Source organism: Camponotus floridanus, unplaced genomic scaffold (assembly GCF_003227725.1).
Source record: "Camponotus floridanus strain SB8 unplaced genomic scaffold, Cflo_v7.5 scaffold66, whole genome shotgun sequence".
Lineage (NCBI taxonomy): Eukaryota > Metazoa > Arthropoda > Insecta > Hymenoptera > Formicidae > Camponotus > Camponotus floridanus.
The window spans coordinates 840590-858782 of NW_020229834.1; the positions used below are offsets into that span (position 1 = coordinate 840590).

An 18193-nucleotide genomic window follows, 5' to 3' on the forward strand; every position below is an offset into this window, starting at 1 on the left:
AAAAACCCTACGGTCTGCTGGCGCAATTACAAACACGGTTCTGCATATTGCATCGTCATTTGAAATGAAAAGCATTTGATAACGAGATCTTATTGCAGATTCTCTGAACGAAACGAGGCGCAACATCTCGCATCCATGATCATGGATATTCTGTATCCTAATTCCACGTCACCGAGGTTCTTGCATAATGATGTAGAGCTAAACGTAACACATTCGGATGTTATGCATCCTGTAATGGACAACGATTCCACACATTTCTCGAATATACGATTTTGCTTTAGTCTCATCCTCTTCCTCTTCTCCTCCCTTTCTCTCTCTCTCTCTCTTTCTCTTTATCATCCTCCCTTGTAATTATTACTCGCATATACAGGTCGAGGCGTATAAAATGTGACAAGTAGATATTTCTATAAATATTATAATAATATAAAATAGAAATATTATTAGCCAAAGTTAAAGTCTTTCGGTAGTTACCACATCTTTCGAGTATATTTACTTTTTCTGTTTAGAAAGCCAAATATTTTTAAGAAAATTTTTGAATTTACTACACACAGACATAAATTTTTTTTTATAGAACCTTATATTTTTGAATAATTTCATATTAAAATAAATTTTAAAATAAATACAAGTGAGATATAGCCGTTCTATATCATATTAATCAATATTATGAATAGACAATAAAAAAGCAAATAATGTATTGTTAATTGTAAAAAATTTTTTTATTTCACGTAAAAAATAAATATAGAAGTAAGAAAGATATATGCATCCCGAAATACATTACAATTTTTTGTCTAATTAAATATTATCTAATAAAATATTTTTTTATATTATCTATATATTATCTATATACTTTTTTAAAATTATTTTTAAAAATGCATTTCTCACTTGACAGAAAGAAATGGAATATCAAATAATGGCTTGTAGTCGCTATATAATATTAAATAAAACTTGAATGTGTAATGTTATAATGAAACATATTTAAAATCAAGTTTTATAATATTTTAAGATTTAATTTTTGTTTTATTTTAATTGTTTCCTCTTTTTATAAAATATAATTTGCATGCTCAAAGGTTTCTTTATTATCGACTGTAACGATAAATTCTTTCTTGGCTGCAAGTAAGTATTTTCTTATCATTCACTGTTATTCGAATTTTGTTATCTAATACAGATAAAGTAGTTAATTGAAACTTTTAGTATAAATTATATATTTTTTTCATAAATAATCTTGTGATCAAACACTACATTTTTTAAAAACATCAATATACTATATTAATAGTCTTAATGAATCTTAATCATTTTCCCTAAAATATTTCAAATCTATGATAAAATAATTATGATAATAATTATGATTTTATTTCGTGATTTTAATTTTACTTCTACATTTGTATTAAGATTGCGATAAGATATAATATTGGAATTATGCGGCATACTCATAAAAAAAAGATTTTCTGATAATCAAGATAAATTTTTGCTTCACTTTGTTCTTGATTAAGTTGTCTCTATTACAATTTTCTTCAGACGCGCTCGTACTTGTAATAAAGAAACTCCTTGTTTCCAGATTGAGCTCTAATGATAGCAAAAAACATTTAAGATACCGTGCTAACGTGAAATTAGTATCTATGCTTCTCATTTTCATATAAGACCTATCTAAATATCTTTTTGTCAAGAAGTAAAATTTCTGAAATTCCTTAGAAAATTGAAAAATAAATCCATTATTTTAAAATAGAGATTCTAAAATTCTTAGAAAAATTAATTTTTATATATTTTCAAAGATTTTTTTCCAATAACGAAAAAATAATAAATTATAAAATTTATAAAACATGAAAAAGTATATCTGATACATAGATAATTATTTAGATCAAAATAATTTAATTTTTAATTAATTTTTCTATTATAAATATTTTTCCGAAATATTGCGAAATGTGATCGTTAATTATGTATGATTATATGTATCTTATTTTTAAAATAATTTTAAAATTATTTCATGAATAAGGTACAATGATACATAATTAATGCTCCCACTTAAAAATTAAATTAAAAAGATAATTTTATATTAAATCTACAAAGCAATCTCAAAAGCTATAAAAAAATCTTTGGTAATCTTTATGCTTGCAATATTTCTTAAGTTCTGTAAATATAATATCTGGTAGCAGACAGATTAAAAGAGCCATTGTAGCTTGTCGCATTGCGATAACGAGTAAAAATCTTGGAGATACTATTGTAACCGTGATAATCAGCCACTGATCACGATAGCATTATCACAGAAACGTGTTTCCCCGTATTATCACGTGCTCCACTCGCGCGATCCATGATCGAGGGACACGCAAAACTCTCACCTGGCTCACGTGTCGATAAACGTCACGCCCAATCACGAGACAGAAACCTTGATTCACACCTCTCAAGACTTGAAATCGACCACGAGCTTGCAACGGGCATTCTCGTCGCACCACATTGTTTTTCGAATATAGCAAATATCGCCCGAAGTACTGATCTCATAGAGCTTTAATTACTTATTTGCATAAGACTTTCTCGTCTTCGAAAACCGCTGATTATTGCACAATCTACGAGCCGCGTGCGTCAATCGCGCAATATATTAACTCGAAATATGCTGAAGCATCAATCGAGTTCCAAATTTCACAAACTAAAACTTATACATATTTCCCTTTTCTCTATTTCTTATTTTATTTAGTGTCTATACAGCACAGAAAATTGCAACAATATTGCGGCAATATTACAATGTTATTGCAATGTTATAACAATATTAATAATTGCTGCAATATTCTGTGTTGTATTGGTACGCGCGCATCATTATTTTCAAATTTCCAAATTACCGTGTTGTATTGTCACAGGCTTAACAAGAAATATGCATCGATCTAAATGCGCAGTTGGCGAAAACAGATCTTTCTTGATGATAAATACGATAATGTAGCTTGCAATATAATTATCTTAAATCAATAAGAATATTTGAAACTTAATTAATCTGATATTACAATTAACTCATGAATAAATCATATGCGGATTTACGTGTTAACATTGAATTTTTCTTATCATTGGCCGTACATATAATGCATCTAATGCGTTAATCATGAGTACTGAATATATTTGACTAATAATAAATAAGGCAATTATCGCAAATGAATTTGTAGGCGCTGTAATAATTTTTATAAATTGTAATAATTTTTATAAACTTGAAGATCATCACGCGAAAAAAACTTCTATAATAATATTCATATAAGTAATGGGTGTAGAATAAAAGAAAAAAATTAATTTCTGAATCTATATTAGTAATTGAGAAAATAGATGCATTATCTATGAGAACAGTAACAAATAAAATTATCATAATCCGATAAATATGTTTTTAAGCTATACAATCATCGTGCATGTCGATATCAAATCTTAATCTATATAAAAGAAGTATATCTTCATTCGTTAAAAGCATGATCAGTCATGACAATCGAGAATGTCAGTAATCAATTCGGCTAATATCTTTGATATTGTATAAAAACTATATTAATTATTATATTAATTATTAAAATAGAATTATATGATAAAAAAAAATCAAATTGAATATAATCAAATTTAAATCTATCACTCCAGTATGGACATACGAAATTCAGTTGGGACTCTGCCTCAAACTCAAACATTGAAATCTTGGAAAGATTTCAATCAAAAGTTCTGAGAATATTAGTGGATGCGCCCTGATTTATAACAAATGATATTATACGACGAGATCTCGACATCGCAACTGTTAAAGAAGTAATAGGAAAATATGTCTCGAAGTACACTATTAGACTGGAATCCCACCCAAATAAAATGGCAAATAATCTCTTTAGCGAACCAACAGACAAGCGTAGATTTAAGCGATTTAAATCATTAGATTCCATAAAAAAATTTATAAATTAACTGTATGCAACCAGTTATCGCATAACAGAGCTGTAACCGTTCATATACATACTATCATTCCAAGAAATTGTATACGCAACGAATATTTTCCAATGGGAAAATATCTTTCACGTTATTTGAATAGATTATCAGAATTTACTGAATGTCATATATTTGTTGACAGATTGCAAATTTCTTGGAGTTAAAAAAAATATATATTCAAATTTATAATAATCAATTTAATTTAATCAGTTAAACAATCAAGATAGAATTTAAATTGATATTATTATCGAGATTTGAAAAGTGCTAATCATCTAATCATCAAATCAAATAATACTGATATTTTAAAAAATAATAAAATGATTTTAAAACTGATGTGTTATTTCTTTTTTTTAAATAAAAAATAAATTTAATATATATATATATATATATATATATATATATATGTAAATCATTAAGAATAATGTATAATAAAAGTAACGCACAAATAAATATTATATATATCTTTAGTGGCAACAAAGATAAACCTCTAATATAGGAAATACAAATAAGAAATTTGAGTTGCAATGCTCAGATCCTTTTCAATTTACAAAATTTTCTTGTAAATTAAATCTTGACTTTTCGAAATTTTTTAGATTGTTTAATAGCGAAAGAAGCTTTTAAATACTTTAATGTCGATAAATAACGATTAATTGTAGATTTATAGTTTCTAAATACTTTGATAACAATATTATTGATCGCACCGCGACGTATAATATAATATCTTTATCAAAGTATTTAGAAACTATAAATCTATAATTAAAAGCCTAGTTATATAATGCATGTAAATTTTAATAGATATAAAAAAGAATGATTGATTATTACATTATAGATATAAAAAAATGATTGATTATTACATTATAGATATAAAAAAATGATTAATTATTACATTATAGATATAAAAAAGAATGATTATTACAAGTAAATGGACACTTAAATAAACAATATAATATAATGACAAGATATTTCTAAAGAAATCTTATCTTAATTTGAAGATAAAAACGTAATTCTAAAAAAATAGATGTAATAATAGAGCTAAATCACTATTTTATATCAATGCATATACCCACAATATTGCACATTTTGTAAAATTACAATGGAATATCAATTATAATAATTCCCAGGAAAAAACCTCGGAATTTCTCGGAATTTCAAACTTAATGCCTACAAATTGTGGATTGTTTTAAAAACTATATATATATATATATATATATATATATAGTTTTTAAGCTTTTAAGTTTTTAAATTTGCAAGATTTTAAATTTTAGAACTTTTGAGTTTATGAGATTTTGAATTTTCAAGTTTTTAGGTTTTTCTGTTTTTACGTTTTAGTTTTAGTTTTACGTCCTAAAATTTTAAAAATTTTAAAGATTTTAAAAGTTTAAGTTTAAGTTTAAGTTTCATGATTTCAAGATTTTAAAGATTTAAAGAGTTAAAGATACAAAGGAATAAAGACTAAATTTAAAGTTTAATCGCATGATAAGATAACATAAAATAAAATAAAATAAAATAAAAATGGGTATAAATATAAGTATATATATTATAAAGATCGATGTATTGAACAGGAAGTCCTATCCTTTAACCGAAAGGCAAGGATTAATGGATAATAAATAATAAATAATAAATAATATATATATATATATATATATATATTTATTTATAAAATAGAATTTTCATTTTAATTACATATCATGGGCTGAATATTTTTATTTATAATGATAATAAGATTACTCCATTACTTTTATAACTGAATAATTTAAACTATATCATTTTAATTACTAAAAAAATTTATTAGATATTTATTTAGATATTAAGAAATATATAAATTAGATTAAGAAATATTAACAATATTAATATAAATATTAAGAAATATATATATTAAGAATATATTAATAAACAATTCATTTTGAATTTTCCTTAAGAAAAATTATATTTGCATTAAATTGACAAAATTAATGCATTATATAAATAAAAATTTGTTAAATTTAAAATTAAAATTTAAAATTAAAATAAAAGTCTACTACTTTCTCTTCATTTGTGTGTTAGTTCGAGACAAAAGTAGATTTCGCGATAAGGTGTCTCGTGCTCACGATTAATTCGTATCGCGGACATAAGACAAAATGACACGGAGCCTGTCAATTACGGTTGGATTAGCAGCACGAGGGGGATCTCTCTGCCCCCTCTCTTTCCGCATGCAGAATCCGCATACTCAGTGTCCCTTGCACGCTTCACCACCTCGTGCACGGCCTTTGAAACACTATATAAAGTGACAAAGCTGGCTCGCTCCGGTATCTCTTCGCTTCACTTAAACTCGCGTTTTCCGGTCGCATCACACAATTCTAAAAGAAGCCACTTTTGTCAGGATCCTATCAGCGACCAATCGACTCAGAGAAGCGGCGATAAGTGATTAAGCGACGAAATTTAAAGGACACCGCCTGCAATATTCGCGCGCTTTATTCGCGAGAATGTCACGCTTCAAGTCGCACATCGTCAAGGCATCATTGAATTAACATATTGACAAGCCCAATCGCATTGATTTGACACCATCAAGAAGTGCTATATAGTACATTAAATACATCGTATCCACGTATTCATTCCTGTGACGTCTCAAGTAAGTGAAACTTAGTTTCCCGTTTATTGCATGCAAGATTAAAATCTCACTTTGGGATGCGAAAAACACGTGTAAAGAATCGAATAGTCAGTTTGCAGATGCTGAGAAGATGAAGAGATAAGAACTAGGTCGACGAGCGACCCTATTCACATGTACATACTAATATTGTAGGTGCGTATCATGTATCGAACGATATTCTGATAGATTACTAAATTGTTAGGAATTAGTTCACTATGATTTTTTAATTGACTCTAGATTTAAAAATATATGAGAAAAAAATTGACTCAAAAAGCAAATAAAGAAGACTGAAAATTATTATAAATATTACACATATCCAAAAATGTTTTTCTATGAAAATATTTAATATACTTTTTAATGTACTATAGTATGTACTTTAATGTACTACAATATAAAAATAATATACTTATCTAGACTTGTTAGTAATTATGCTACTCCTCGAAATCTTCAAGACATCGCTTATAACAAGCATATAACAACATCGTGTATAACAAGTCACTGTAACTGAGTAATTACATCTAATTGTTATGCATGGTGCCGTAACCAACCAATTTTCGAGCCGAAGTATTTGTAATAATACAAACATCTCGTAAACAAATTATAGAGTACCACGCAATAATTGTTTTGCTTCAAAGCGGGAACATAAGAAAAAATCGTATACCAATATTTAAACTACTTATGTAAACATAAGGAAATTGTGTGAACAGATATCGAATTGAAATTTCCCGATGTAAGCAGGGCATTCAGTGATATAGTAATTTTATTACATAGTTTGATAACCGATCCCTATAGTTCCCCTTTACACATATGATAATCGTAAAGCTAACAACTATAAATCAGGAACAGCTGATCACATCGAGTGAGCTGCGATTTATACTGACTACAATACCAGTAAACGCGAGTCAGTAACTGCAAACATTAAAGAAAACGAAATTGCGGACAATTTATGCAGAGACGCCGCGCAAAAAAATGCCAGTAAAGCAAAAAAATAAAGCTGATATGAGCTAATATATTTTTTCCAAGGTATTCCGAGAATTAATTATGTATGAATATTGTTACACTGAGAAAAATCGTTTAATTGTACCAACAAGACGTATATGATTGAAGGCATTTTGGTTAAATCAAACAAGAATTTCTAGTTATCATGATAAGACTCGATTTTTTATAATTAGAACGTTTAATAGATTTTACTATAAGGATTTAGTTAATATTTTCTTGAATCTATAAAATTTCTTGTTGCATTAACTTCTTTGCTTGCCACTAAGCGGCGAGCCACACCTAACTCTTAACTTTTCTTGTATTCAATATTTGCCATGAAACGTATAAAGAATTAGTATTAATATTAAATCCAAAATAAATTTTTTTTCTCTTACGAGCAGTGCCAGAAAGAGGACGCTAGTTCTCTGATTGTGTGTGTTTGAGCTGCATCCTCTTCTTGTATCGCTGTTTATCAGTTTAATTTCTAACAAATTCAACTTAAAATAATTTATTCAATAATCTGGATTGAATTTATGCAATAATTGTGTTGTGGAATTCAGAATATTAAACAGACTTTTGAAATTAGATGGAAAAAATTTTAGACGACTTGATACTAATGAGTTTAGTATTATTAACCAGAAAATTTAACAGGAAGAAATTAATCAGATTCATCTGGTAATTTTTACAAGAATTCTGGTTCGTCCATTTTCCAATAGACATACTGGTTGGATCTACTAGACTTCTAATTAATGTAACCAGATTTTTTCTCAGTGTATGAATATTTAATTTATGAATATTTAACTTAGCAAATTGCATGCAATAAACTGTCTGTATTAAATTTAATTTGTCAGAAACAAGGAGAATTAATGAAACTTTCAAACATGATAATAATATAGCAATAATTATTCAAGTTTCGCTTGAATTTATTTTCAAATATTTTATATCAATATTATATTATAAATTATATATAGTTATTCATTTTACATTATTTATATATATCTGTTATATATATCTTCGACTAAGTAATATAAAATGAAAACAAATTTTAAATAACGAATGATAAATCACGATAATCGACATTAAAACAAAAAATATAAAATGTATCTGTAAAACCGTACCATTAAAATAAGTATTGATAAACTTAAAATATGTATTGATAATTTTATGTTTAAGCGAATTTAATGTCGACGAGTTTTTTACAATTCTGATAACAATATTTACTTACTATACAACTGATAACAATAATTATTATTCGATCTGGCATTAAGTGAATAAAAGAAAATAAATTGCAGAAAATAAATTCTGCAGAAAATAATAACGAATAATTTATCTTATGTTACAGAAGAAGACATACACAATGAAGCAATATATCTTATTACTTTGTATCATAGCTGTTTTCCGGGATTCTAAAACGCTACGTAAAGGCTCCACGGATTATGAAGGTTTGTTATAATTTATGAAATAATTATTATCTGAATTAAATCCCAAAAATTATATAAGTATTTTAGTAAGATTTTGAATATTAAAATCTTGATTGATTTCCATATCGTATATGTAGATATATGCTTGAGATTTCCATATTTTTTAAATTATTTTTCACAATTACAATATTAATAAACAAATGCATCACAAATTCTAAATATATAATATACATACAAAAAAAGAAATAAATTATAAATAATATATACTATATGTATTGATAAATTTGAAAAAAAGCAGATTGTTTTTTTATTATTTAAATCAAACTTGTACGAAAAACATCTTATAATAAAACATCGATAAAATGGCCATCATGTGAAGTTCGTTTTTTATTAATCATTAATAGTTTATGTAAACCGATAATTTCGAAATATTTTCATGTATTCCATTAGATTAGATAAAAAGCTATTTATGTGTTCACAACGAATTTTATATATTGGAAAATGCATAATATATATTTCATTTCTTAAATTTTGCCCTCAGATATTCTAAAAAATCAATATTTAAACGAAATAAATGTTTAAAAATTGCTTGAAGTTTTACGCGATTGTTTATTAACGTTAATTTTGATAAATTTTCCTCCATTGCATCATAAGATAAGATTACAATCTAAAAAAAGCAAATCTCACTAAAACATTATTTGTCCAATGTTATTCATACAGCCATGTCTAAAAAATAGTTTAATATAATGTCCCTTAGAGAACTTCTTTGATGCCTCTTTTGAACTTTGATGTTGCTTACGAACATCACCCGATTAGTATTAGTCTTGGCAACGAGGCGAAACTTTGATCTCTCATCAGATATGTCCTTCTGGCTGAAGTCTGGCCAAGACACCCTACATAAGATCCTGGCGCACCGGAACAATGAAAACCGTGCCAAGAACGTGATCATTTTCATCGGGGACGGCATGGGTTTGTCTACCATCACGTCCGGTCGAATCTACGTAGGTCAGCTTAAAGGTCAATCCGGTGAGGAATACCAACTCGAGTTCGAGAAGTTCCCCAATACCGGTCTCGTCAAGGTAGATATTTAAATCGCATCGATCGCGTCTTTAATCTCGATGGTCTCGCGAGGCATAACGATGTTTGAAAATCCTGTCACGTTAAGCCGCTTAATTCCGTCGCTGCATTTGATAAGAACACGCCGCGTTTATCCGTATCGAGAAAATATGACAAACGCGGTATTCGCATTACAATTAAATCTCATCGATGTTGTAATTACTAAGTGTAAAAGTTCTATATCAATTTATATTATTATATTATTTATTTAACATCGTGCATCAACATCAATGACGCAATTAATATATTTTATCTTACCGGAAATGATAATTTTAATATATCGAAATGTACTTTGAAACTACTGACAGATTAGATGTCAATAATTATTGATAAGACATAAGAATCTGTTTTCTTGAATCAATATTACTTATTAATTGTCAAAATCATATTAGATAATAAATATAAATATATACGCATAATTGTTTCTCCATTAATACATATTTATAGACTTACAACGTGGATAAGCAAGTACCCGATTCCGCTGGAACAGCTACTGCAATATTTTCTGGTGTAAAAACGCGATATCATATTATTGGATTGGATGGCAGAGCTGAAGATGAAAAATGCGACAAAAAAATCGTTGAAATTAGTAAACTGTCCACTATAGCCAATTGGGCACAAGAATCCGGCATGGATACAGGTGAGAATTTCTAAAGACAACAACATTTTATTCTGAACAATTTCAAAATGGCTCACATTTTATACAAATTATTTCTTAAAACATTTTGCAGTTTATGTGTATTATAAATTTTGCTTATTATTAACTTAAAATTTGAGTGCTTTATTTTATTATTTATATAATAACAAATAATAACAAATAATTAATAACTGTATTAAAAATATTTTAATCAAAGTTATATAGCACAACACTGATAAAGAATTAAGATAATAATTCTATTAAAAAATTACGACATGGCACAATATTTTTTCTATATTTCCGTTAGTTTAGAATTATTTAGAGAGTTATAACAAATTAGTTTCAAAAGAGATTTTTATAATTTAATATAATTGTTTTTAAATTATAAGCAATTCTGCTAAGAAAGAAAATATTTAATAGAATTATAATTGAATAAAGTTAATTGAAACTTATCATTCATGATGAACAAATCTTTCCTTTGATTGTCGTTTAAAACTTTAAATCAACCGATAAATAAAGATAAATAAAATAATAAAAAATTTGATCAATCTATATCATATTCATTAATAGATAAAACCTTGACATAAATTTACGCTTAAGATTTAAATATTACAAAAATTCTTAGGAGGTTAAATTTGAAAAACAGATTAAAATCTTTCTTATATATCGATTATTATCAATTAATTAAATTTTCTACAACGCGATATTTCGCGAGATAGCAATCTACAATAAATTAAATTTATGTAATATGAAATTAAATTTTATATATGATTACATAGGCTTATAATTATATACATTAATAATTTTGCTAAAATTATAATAACTTTTCCTACGTCAATATATATATATATATATATATATATATATATATATATGTGTGTGTGTGTGTGATATTTATATCATATCATATTAAAAATACAGCAAATTTACACGGTTGTTTAATAATGTATTTTGTATTTAATTACAATTTATATTAAATAAACAAATCCAAATCAAAATATTAGTAATTCCATATTAATCTCATAGTAAAAATTGTGATTTACATTTCTTATATTAACACATATTGGATTTAATGAGTAAAAAAATATATGTTTACACTTTTATTTAATTTATGTTCAAATTAAAAAGCTTAAAATATATTTAATTAAATACTATCAAATTTAATATAAAAATTTGATTTTTTCCATTATTATTAAGGCTATTCCTAAAAGTGTTATGAATATGAATATTATACCCGCATAGTGCACGAATACAGTATCAATCCTATAGAGAACAGTGTCACGCGTGATCGGCTATTCCATTAACATAAGTGTTTGTGCTGAGTGGATCTTGTTGAGGTTATATATAGTGAAAGTCTTCTTAATAAACGAGAAGGTCATGAGCCAACCTTCTATATTGTCGAGGACAATTGGTCGCCCATGACTGATTTCTACTTTAGTAAAATAATGGAAGCTTTTTATATGCCAATCTAACTCGCCGATTAGTATTTAACACATTTATCTCCCATTGTACCTTAGCAATCCATCAGTAACTATTTTATGCGACTAAATTTGTATAAAAATATCTTTTATAGACATAATATAACACAAACGTAATACAATGCATGCGCGTATGCGTATTTGAATTTTTATATATATTTAATATTTTCTTTTATATTCTCTTTAATATAATATTGATATTAGAAACTTTAATAAATGTTGAATTATATTAGAAATTTTAATAATTTTCAGAAGTAATTTCCTGATATAACAAATTTAAAAAAGTTATTAAATTAATAAAATTTTAATTTTTCTCTTCTATCATTTTTACTGATAAATAAATTTCAAGGATTCATGTTTAATTAATTAACAGGATTTGTTACCACCACTCGTATTACCCACGCCACTCCTGCGGGACTTTACGCGCATACTAATAGTCGAGATTGGGAATGCGATAGCTCGATACCAATGAACCAGCGAAATTGTGCCAAAGATATCGCTAGACAACTCATTGAGGATGAACCGGGAAATCAATTTAAGGTAATTTGTTATATGTGCATTCGTATAAATCAAAATATAATCCCCAAATTACACAGATTAATAGATTAATAGATAAAAAAACAGATTAATAGCAAATAGCAAAAAAAATTGTATATATATATATATATATATATATATATATATATATAAAATTTGAATTAAAATTCTAAATGATTGTAAACAAATAAAGTATATATAAATTTATCAATTTTATCTACTTCATAGCATTTTTTTAGAAATCTGCGTACAATATATTAGATATTTTTAATCTGAAATGAAAATAAAATAATATGATTTGCCTCTAATAGTGACGATGTTTTTTAAAGGTTATTATGGGTGGCGGTGCGCAATATTTGGGTATGAATATGGAACCAATTGATTCCGATGCCTGTTTCCGATCTGATGGTAGAAATTTAGTAAAAGAATGGCAAGCGAATCATACCAAGGGAAGAGTCGTTAACAATACGCAAGATCTCATGTCTATCGATATTAATAATACGTCGCACATTCTCGGCATTTTTTCGCCTGATCATATGCCCTACCACGCCGTTAAAAGCGCCGAAACTCCTTCGCTGGTGAACATGACAACGCAGGCAATAAGATTGCTGAAGAAGAACAAAAATGGATTCTTACTAATGGTCAGTAATCATCATTGAACGTTAAATATTTATACCAAACGCAAGTTAGATTACGACACAGAAGTATTATTCAAGAAAAGCGCTCAATGAATATTAAAATGACATTAATGAGATAAAAACGTTAATCGAAATTATACACTATAAAATCTTAAGGGATTAATGATGATACGATTCTTATGTAAATTACGCGGTGATGACCATTTTCGCGTAATACGTTCCTAAATACACGTTCTTAGGGTTTCATCTTCCCGGATGCTTGTCGAGGTCGTATTACTTGAACGCATTATTCTATGCGTAATTTGAGAGAGCTGCAATCTTTGCCTAAGTCTTACAAAGAACTCCGAATTGGAATATTAAAAAACAGAATCAATAGAAAAAAAAATATTTTTTTCTTTAATCATTTTTTTTATATGATTTTCTAGGTTGAAAGTGGTAAAATCGATTTAGCTCATCATAGCAATTGGGCGAAACTAGCACTACGCGAACTGTACGAACTCGAGGAAGCGGTCAAGGTAGCTCTTCGACTCGTAAACTTGGAAGAAACATTAATCATCGTCACAGCTGATCATTCGCATTCATTCACATTGAATGGATATCCCAATAGAGGCAATGATATTCTCGGTTTCGCCAACAAATCTAAAGAAAAACCCTATGAGACGCTTTCCTATGCTAATGGTCCTGGATTTTTTTATCATCGGAGAAATGATAGCAAGAACGTTAATGAGACTTGGAGAGACGTCGCTAAGGATCCGACTCACAATGATCCCTTTTACATGCACTTTGCTGGCAAATACCTCAAGGATGAGAGTCATGGCGGAGAAGATGTCGGAATTTATGCTATTGGTAAGAAATACAATTTTTTTCCTTAACAAGGTTTCGCTCGCTAATAAGATTTTTATATTTTTAAAAGTTATATTATATTTTTAAAACTGTTTGCTTCTAATTATTTCTTTTAAAAAATAGTTTTATTATATAATTAAAGAGTAAAGAAGACTTTGCGTCATTTCATGAATTTAAATTTTATGTTTGCTTATTCAACATATTAAATGCTGTTTTAATTGTTTGGATCAATAGAATTAACTTGAAAAATAAAATGAGATTGCAATTATTTATTTTCGTAAATGACTTTGACAAATGATAGGAAATATAATATTAAAATCTTTTATAGGTCCTTATGCACATTTGTTCCGAGGTACTTTTGAGCAGAATTATATCGCTCACGCCGTGGCATATGCGGCATGCTTTAAAGATTGGCCGTCTCATTGCGGCAATGCTTATAATCGCTACTTTTATGGTATCAATAAAATACCACAAAATAAATTTAATTCGGCACAACAAAATACTATATCATTCATAGCTATGATCTTTTTGTTAACAATAATGTTTATACAACTCTGATAAAATATATTTCTTTTCAAGATAATACATTTCGTCAACCAAAATGAATGATTATATGCAGTCGCGAGAAAAATTAATTTCGATAAATTAATACAAATAATATTTATTTTATATATATTGCTTTTTTTCTCGCATCTAGTGAAGAATATTTTAACTGTAAATTTTGTTAATAATGCAAGTTAAAATAAGTCGTAATCATGAATATATTTTTTTGACGGCATGCTGATAATTTTCTTATAATTTTATTTATTATAATATTAAAATGCAAAGAATGATTACGATTTAATTGAATGACACAGATTGTGAGTAATACGATAATTTTAAAATAATGATATTTTCGAGCAAAAATATATCATTTAATATACTATCGAAAAATTAATATAAAAAAAATTTTAATATTTTTTATACAGTTTTGTTTTATACACTATATTTAATTTTACGAAAAATATGACAAATTTATAGACAAAATTTATGTAAAATAAAGAACAAATATAACAACAATTATAAATATTGATTTTCAAAATATATGAAATGAAATAATTTTATATAGTTTGACATGTTACTTATACAAAATGTATACAAATCTATGTAGATGTTAGCACACAAAAATATATTTTGTACAAATTAAGAACACATCTTTCGACCTAGATACTTTGTGACTAGGTAATTATACGTAAATTATTATGTAATTATGATTAAAATAAAGTTCCTTCCGTATCGTTTTGTAAATGTGTTTTATGATATAACAATTACATCATGATACAATATCTTATTTCAATTATTCTAAATAATAAATAATAATTTAATTTAGCTAAAAGTAAAAACTATAATTTAATAATAAAAAGTATTTTTCTATTACCATATGTATTGAATTGGACAATTTACCAACATTTTAATTATTACACAACTTTTTTATTAAATTTTGCAAACATTGATGTATACAATAAGTGTAGAAAGTAGTGTTGAAAAATTACTATTTACAGATAAATTTATAAATTTAAAATTCCAGAAAATTATTCATTTTGAATTAAATGCAAAAGAAATTTAAAAAAAAGAATCTTTTGTAAATCTATATGATTTTATCTTTATGATTTTCCCCTAATAATAGCGAGATAATAATTTTTATAAATAAGTGGCACCGCATCATCGCTAACGAAGTTTCTATCGGGTTTGATCGAGGCAAATGGATTTTTTTCTGGCTCCAGTATTGTTTCCACATCAATAATCGATTTTATTCTGATCATTTCTCGAGGAATTTCGTGCTTTGTGTAAGATGTCACGCAAACGGGAACCTGCGTTTTGCAGAATTCTCTTATCGTCTCTGGCCACGTATCTCTGCCTTCAAAGCCAGTTTCTCGATAAAGACCCGGATTAAAGAGACACACGAGATGAGGTTTTATAAACTGTTTGGAACGACAGAAATTGTGATAAAATTTTCCAGGATGAAATGAAACATTCACACATCGACCAAATGATTTGCAAGCCGAACAGATCTTTACAGCAGTTAAAAGATTTAATGGTACTGCCGGCAGTCTCAATTCCGGGCCAATAAATATTAATTTGAGATGCTTTAAATTCGGAAGAAAATGTAAAAAAAATTTTTCCCACACGTGCAAATTTATGCACTCAAATTGAAACTCAGCCCCTATTACGTGGACTACAAAAGTATCGATATTTTTCCAATCCTGACAAGAAATTTGCATGGAATATAAAGTTGTCAATGGAATAGTCGATATATGAGAGAGACTGCAATAGGTATAACAATCCATGCTGCAATAATATGTCGAACGATTATAAAGTTGTGCCATTAACAAATCAAAATTATTCGGTAGATGAAGTGGACTATTTTGAAAAGTATCTGGAATCTCGGGATCCACGTGACCATTTCTATGCTGCATAAATAACACTCTTCGAAATACCTGAAAATCTTGACACCATTCTTTATGTTTATCATCGTGATCCTTGCAGAATAATTCGATTTCGCATGTCGGACAGTATTTTAAAGCCTTTGAAAAATAACGACAGCTGCAACAAACGCGAGGGTAAAGAAGGATCTCTTTCTCCCAGGGCTCGAGAAGTCTTTTCAAGCGGCACTCTACAATCTCGATTAATTTTAGCCGATAAACACGATAATCGTCGGCGGTGAGATTCGGTAGAAATGACAAGCCTCCTCCGTTTGTGCAGACCTCGGTGAGAACTTCACATAGCTCGCGATGCTTCAACCATCCTTGCTTCTTGTGTTTAACGGTGCAGTAAGAAACCATGCCGCAAGATTCGCAGATCTCCTCCGATCGTTCCATGCAGATCAAACACAAGTTCGACACGAAGACAAAACGTGGCCAAAAGTTTAGCACAACGGTGTCCTCCTCTTCGTCACTGTCATCTGATTGGTGCTGCATCGAATGTACTAGTGGTAATTTTAAACGCTGATAAACATCGATCGCATTTTCGAGGGTAGAAAAATCTTCCTCTTTTTTTTTCGTCTCCTCTTCTTCGTCGGAATTCAATTTTTCTAATATTTTACTCTCGCAAATTTTTTGATTAACGCCCGAGAATTTTTTTGAATTTCTTTTTCTCCGACCCATCTCAAAGAAACTGAAATAATTAAACAGAATGAGTAGATCGAATTTGAAAACATTTTTATAAGAAAAATATTAATTTGTTTCGATTAAATAAGTGATCGCAATTTTACAAGTTAAAATCACGATATTAATATTTCAATATGTATAAAATAAAATGAAACACGTGACTTAAAATTAAAAATATTTCCATTTTTCGAAACCTGCTATGTATTACATAATGTATTACATAATGTAACAGTATATGAGAGAGTATTTCAGTATTTCTAGCGCGCGAACATGATTGATTACATAATCGCAGCCCGCCAAAGAATATGTAAATGGACGACCGTTTTAAAATATTACAACGAAAGTCACGTGCGTGCATTCTGTTGAAAATTAACACAAATTTCAATCACTAATAAATTTCGACTATAACAAACTCTATTTAGATTTGATAACTCATTCTATTTCTATTTATAAAAAAAAAAGAAGTATCTCTTAATTTAGCGCGCCATTAATTACAAAACGCTATTAATTAAAAAAAACTAATTTTCAATTTTGAAAGTATTATTAACATTATTATTTTATATGTATTTTAATAAATAATAAAATAAATATTTAATTAAATATAATTGTTCAAAATTCGAGTACTTACCTCAATAAATTCTTCAAAAAATGTTCTTTTCGATCCTTAATTAAAAATTCTTATATGCACAATATAAAACACTTTGTAAAAAACGATATATCACTATGCAACATGTTACTCTACAATATTTTAATTTTGAGTAATTCTCTCGCGATTCAGAGAAGCGATTTATGTTAATCCTTGTCGGTTAAAGATTAGACGCCTCGACTGTTCAAGACGTTACGTAGTATTGT

General features: G+C 27.6%; 2 protein-coding genes and 1 long non-coding RNA gene across 6 annotated transcripts in view; 1 reads left to right on the top strand and 2 right to left on the bottom strand.

Annotated features, from left to right (window-relative positions):
* Positions 1-18193, bottom strand: part of LOC112639463 — a 93020-nt gene that overhangs the window by 73015 nt on the left and 1812 nt on the right. The window lies entirely within an intron of this gene.
* On the top strand, positions 6176-14843 carry LOC105250436 (alkaline phosphatase 4). Of its 4 annotated transcripts, none has more exons than XM_025413362.1 (9): positions 6176-6529; positions 6617-6700; positions 8868-8967; positions 9704-10025; positions 10510-10702; positions 12551-12717; positions 13044-13355; positions 13778-14198; positions 14524-14843. In XM_025413362.1, exons 4-9 carry the CDS (start codon positions 9735-9737, stop codon positions 14751-14753), a joined length of 1614 nt encoding a protein of 537 aa, XP_025269147.1. In that variant the 5' UTR covers positions 6176-6529; positions 6617-6700; positions 8868-8967; positions 9704-9734; the 3' UTR covers positions 14754-14843. The 4 variants fall into 4 exon arrangements, with proteins under 4 accessions (XP_025269147.1, XP_011254837.1, XP_011254838.1 ...); XM_011256535.3 differs by having other exon boundaries at positions 9805-10025; XM_011256536.3 differs by having other exon boundaries at positions 6177-6529; positions 6621-6700; positions 9805-10025; positions 14524-14753.
* On the bottom strand, positions 15835-18167 carry LOC105250437. The gene is made up of 2 exons (XM_011256538.3): positions 17970-18167; positions 15835-17348 (listed from the first exon to the last, which is right to left on the bottom strand). Exon 2 carries the CDS (start codon positions 17336-17338, stop codon positions 15839-15841), a length of 1500 nt encoding a protein of 499 aa, XP_011254840.3. The 5' UTR covers positions 17339-17348; positions 17970-18167; the 3' UTR covers positions 15835-15838.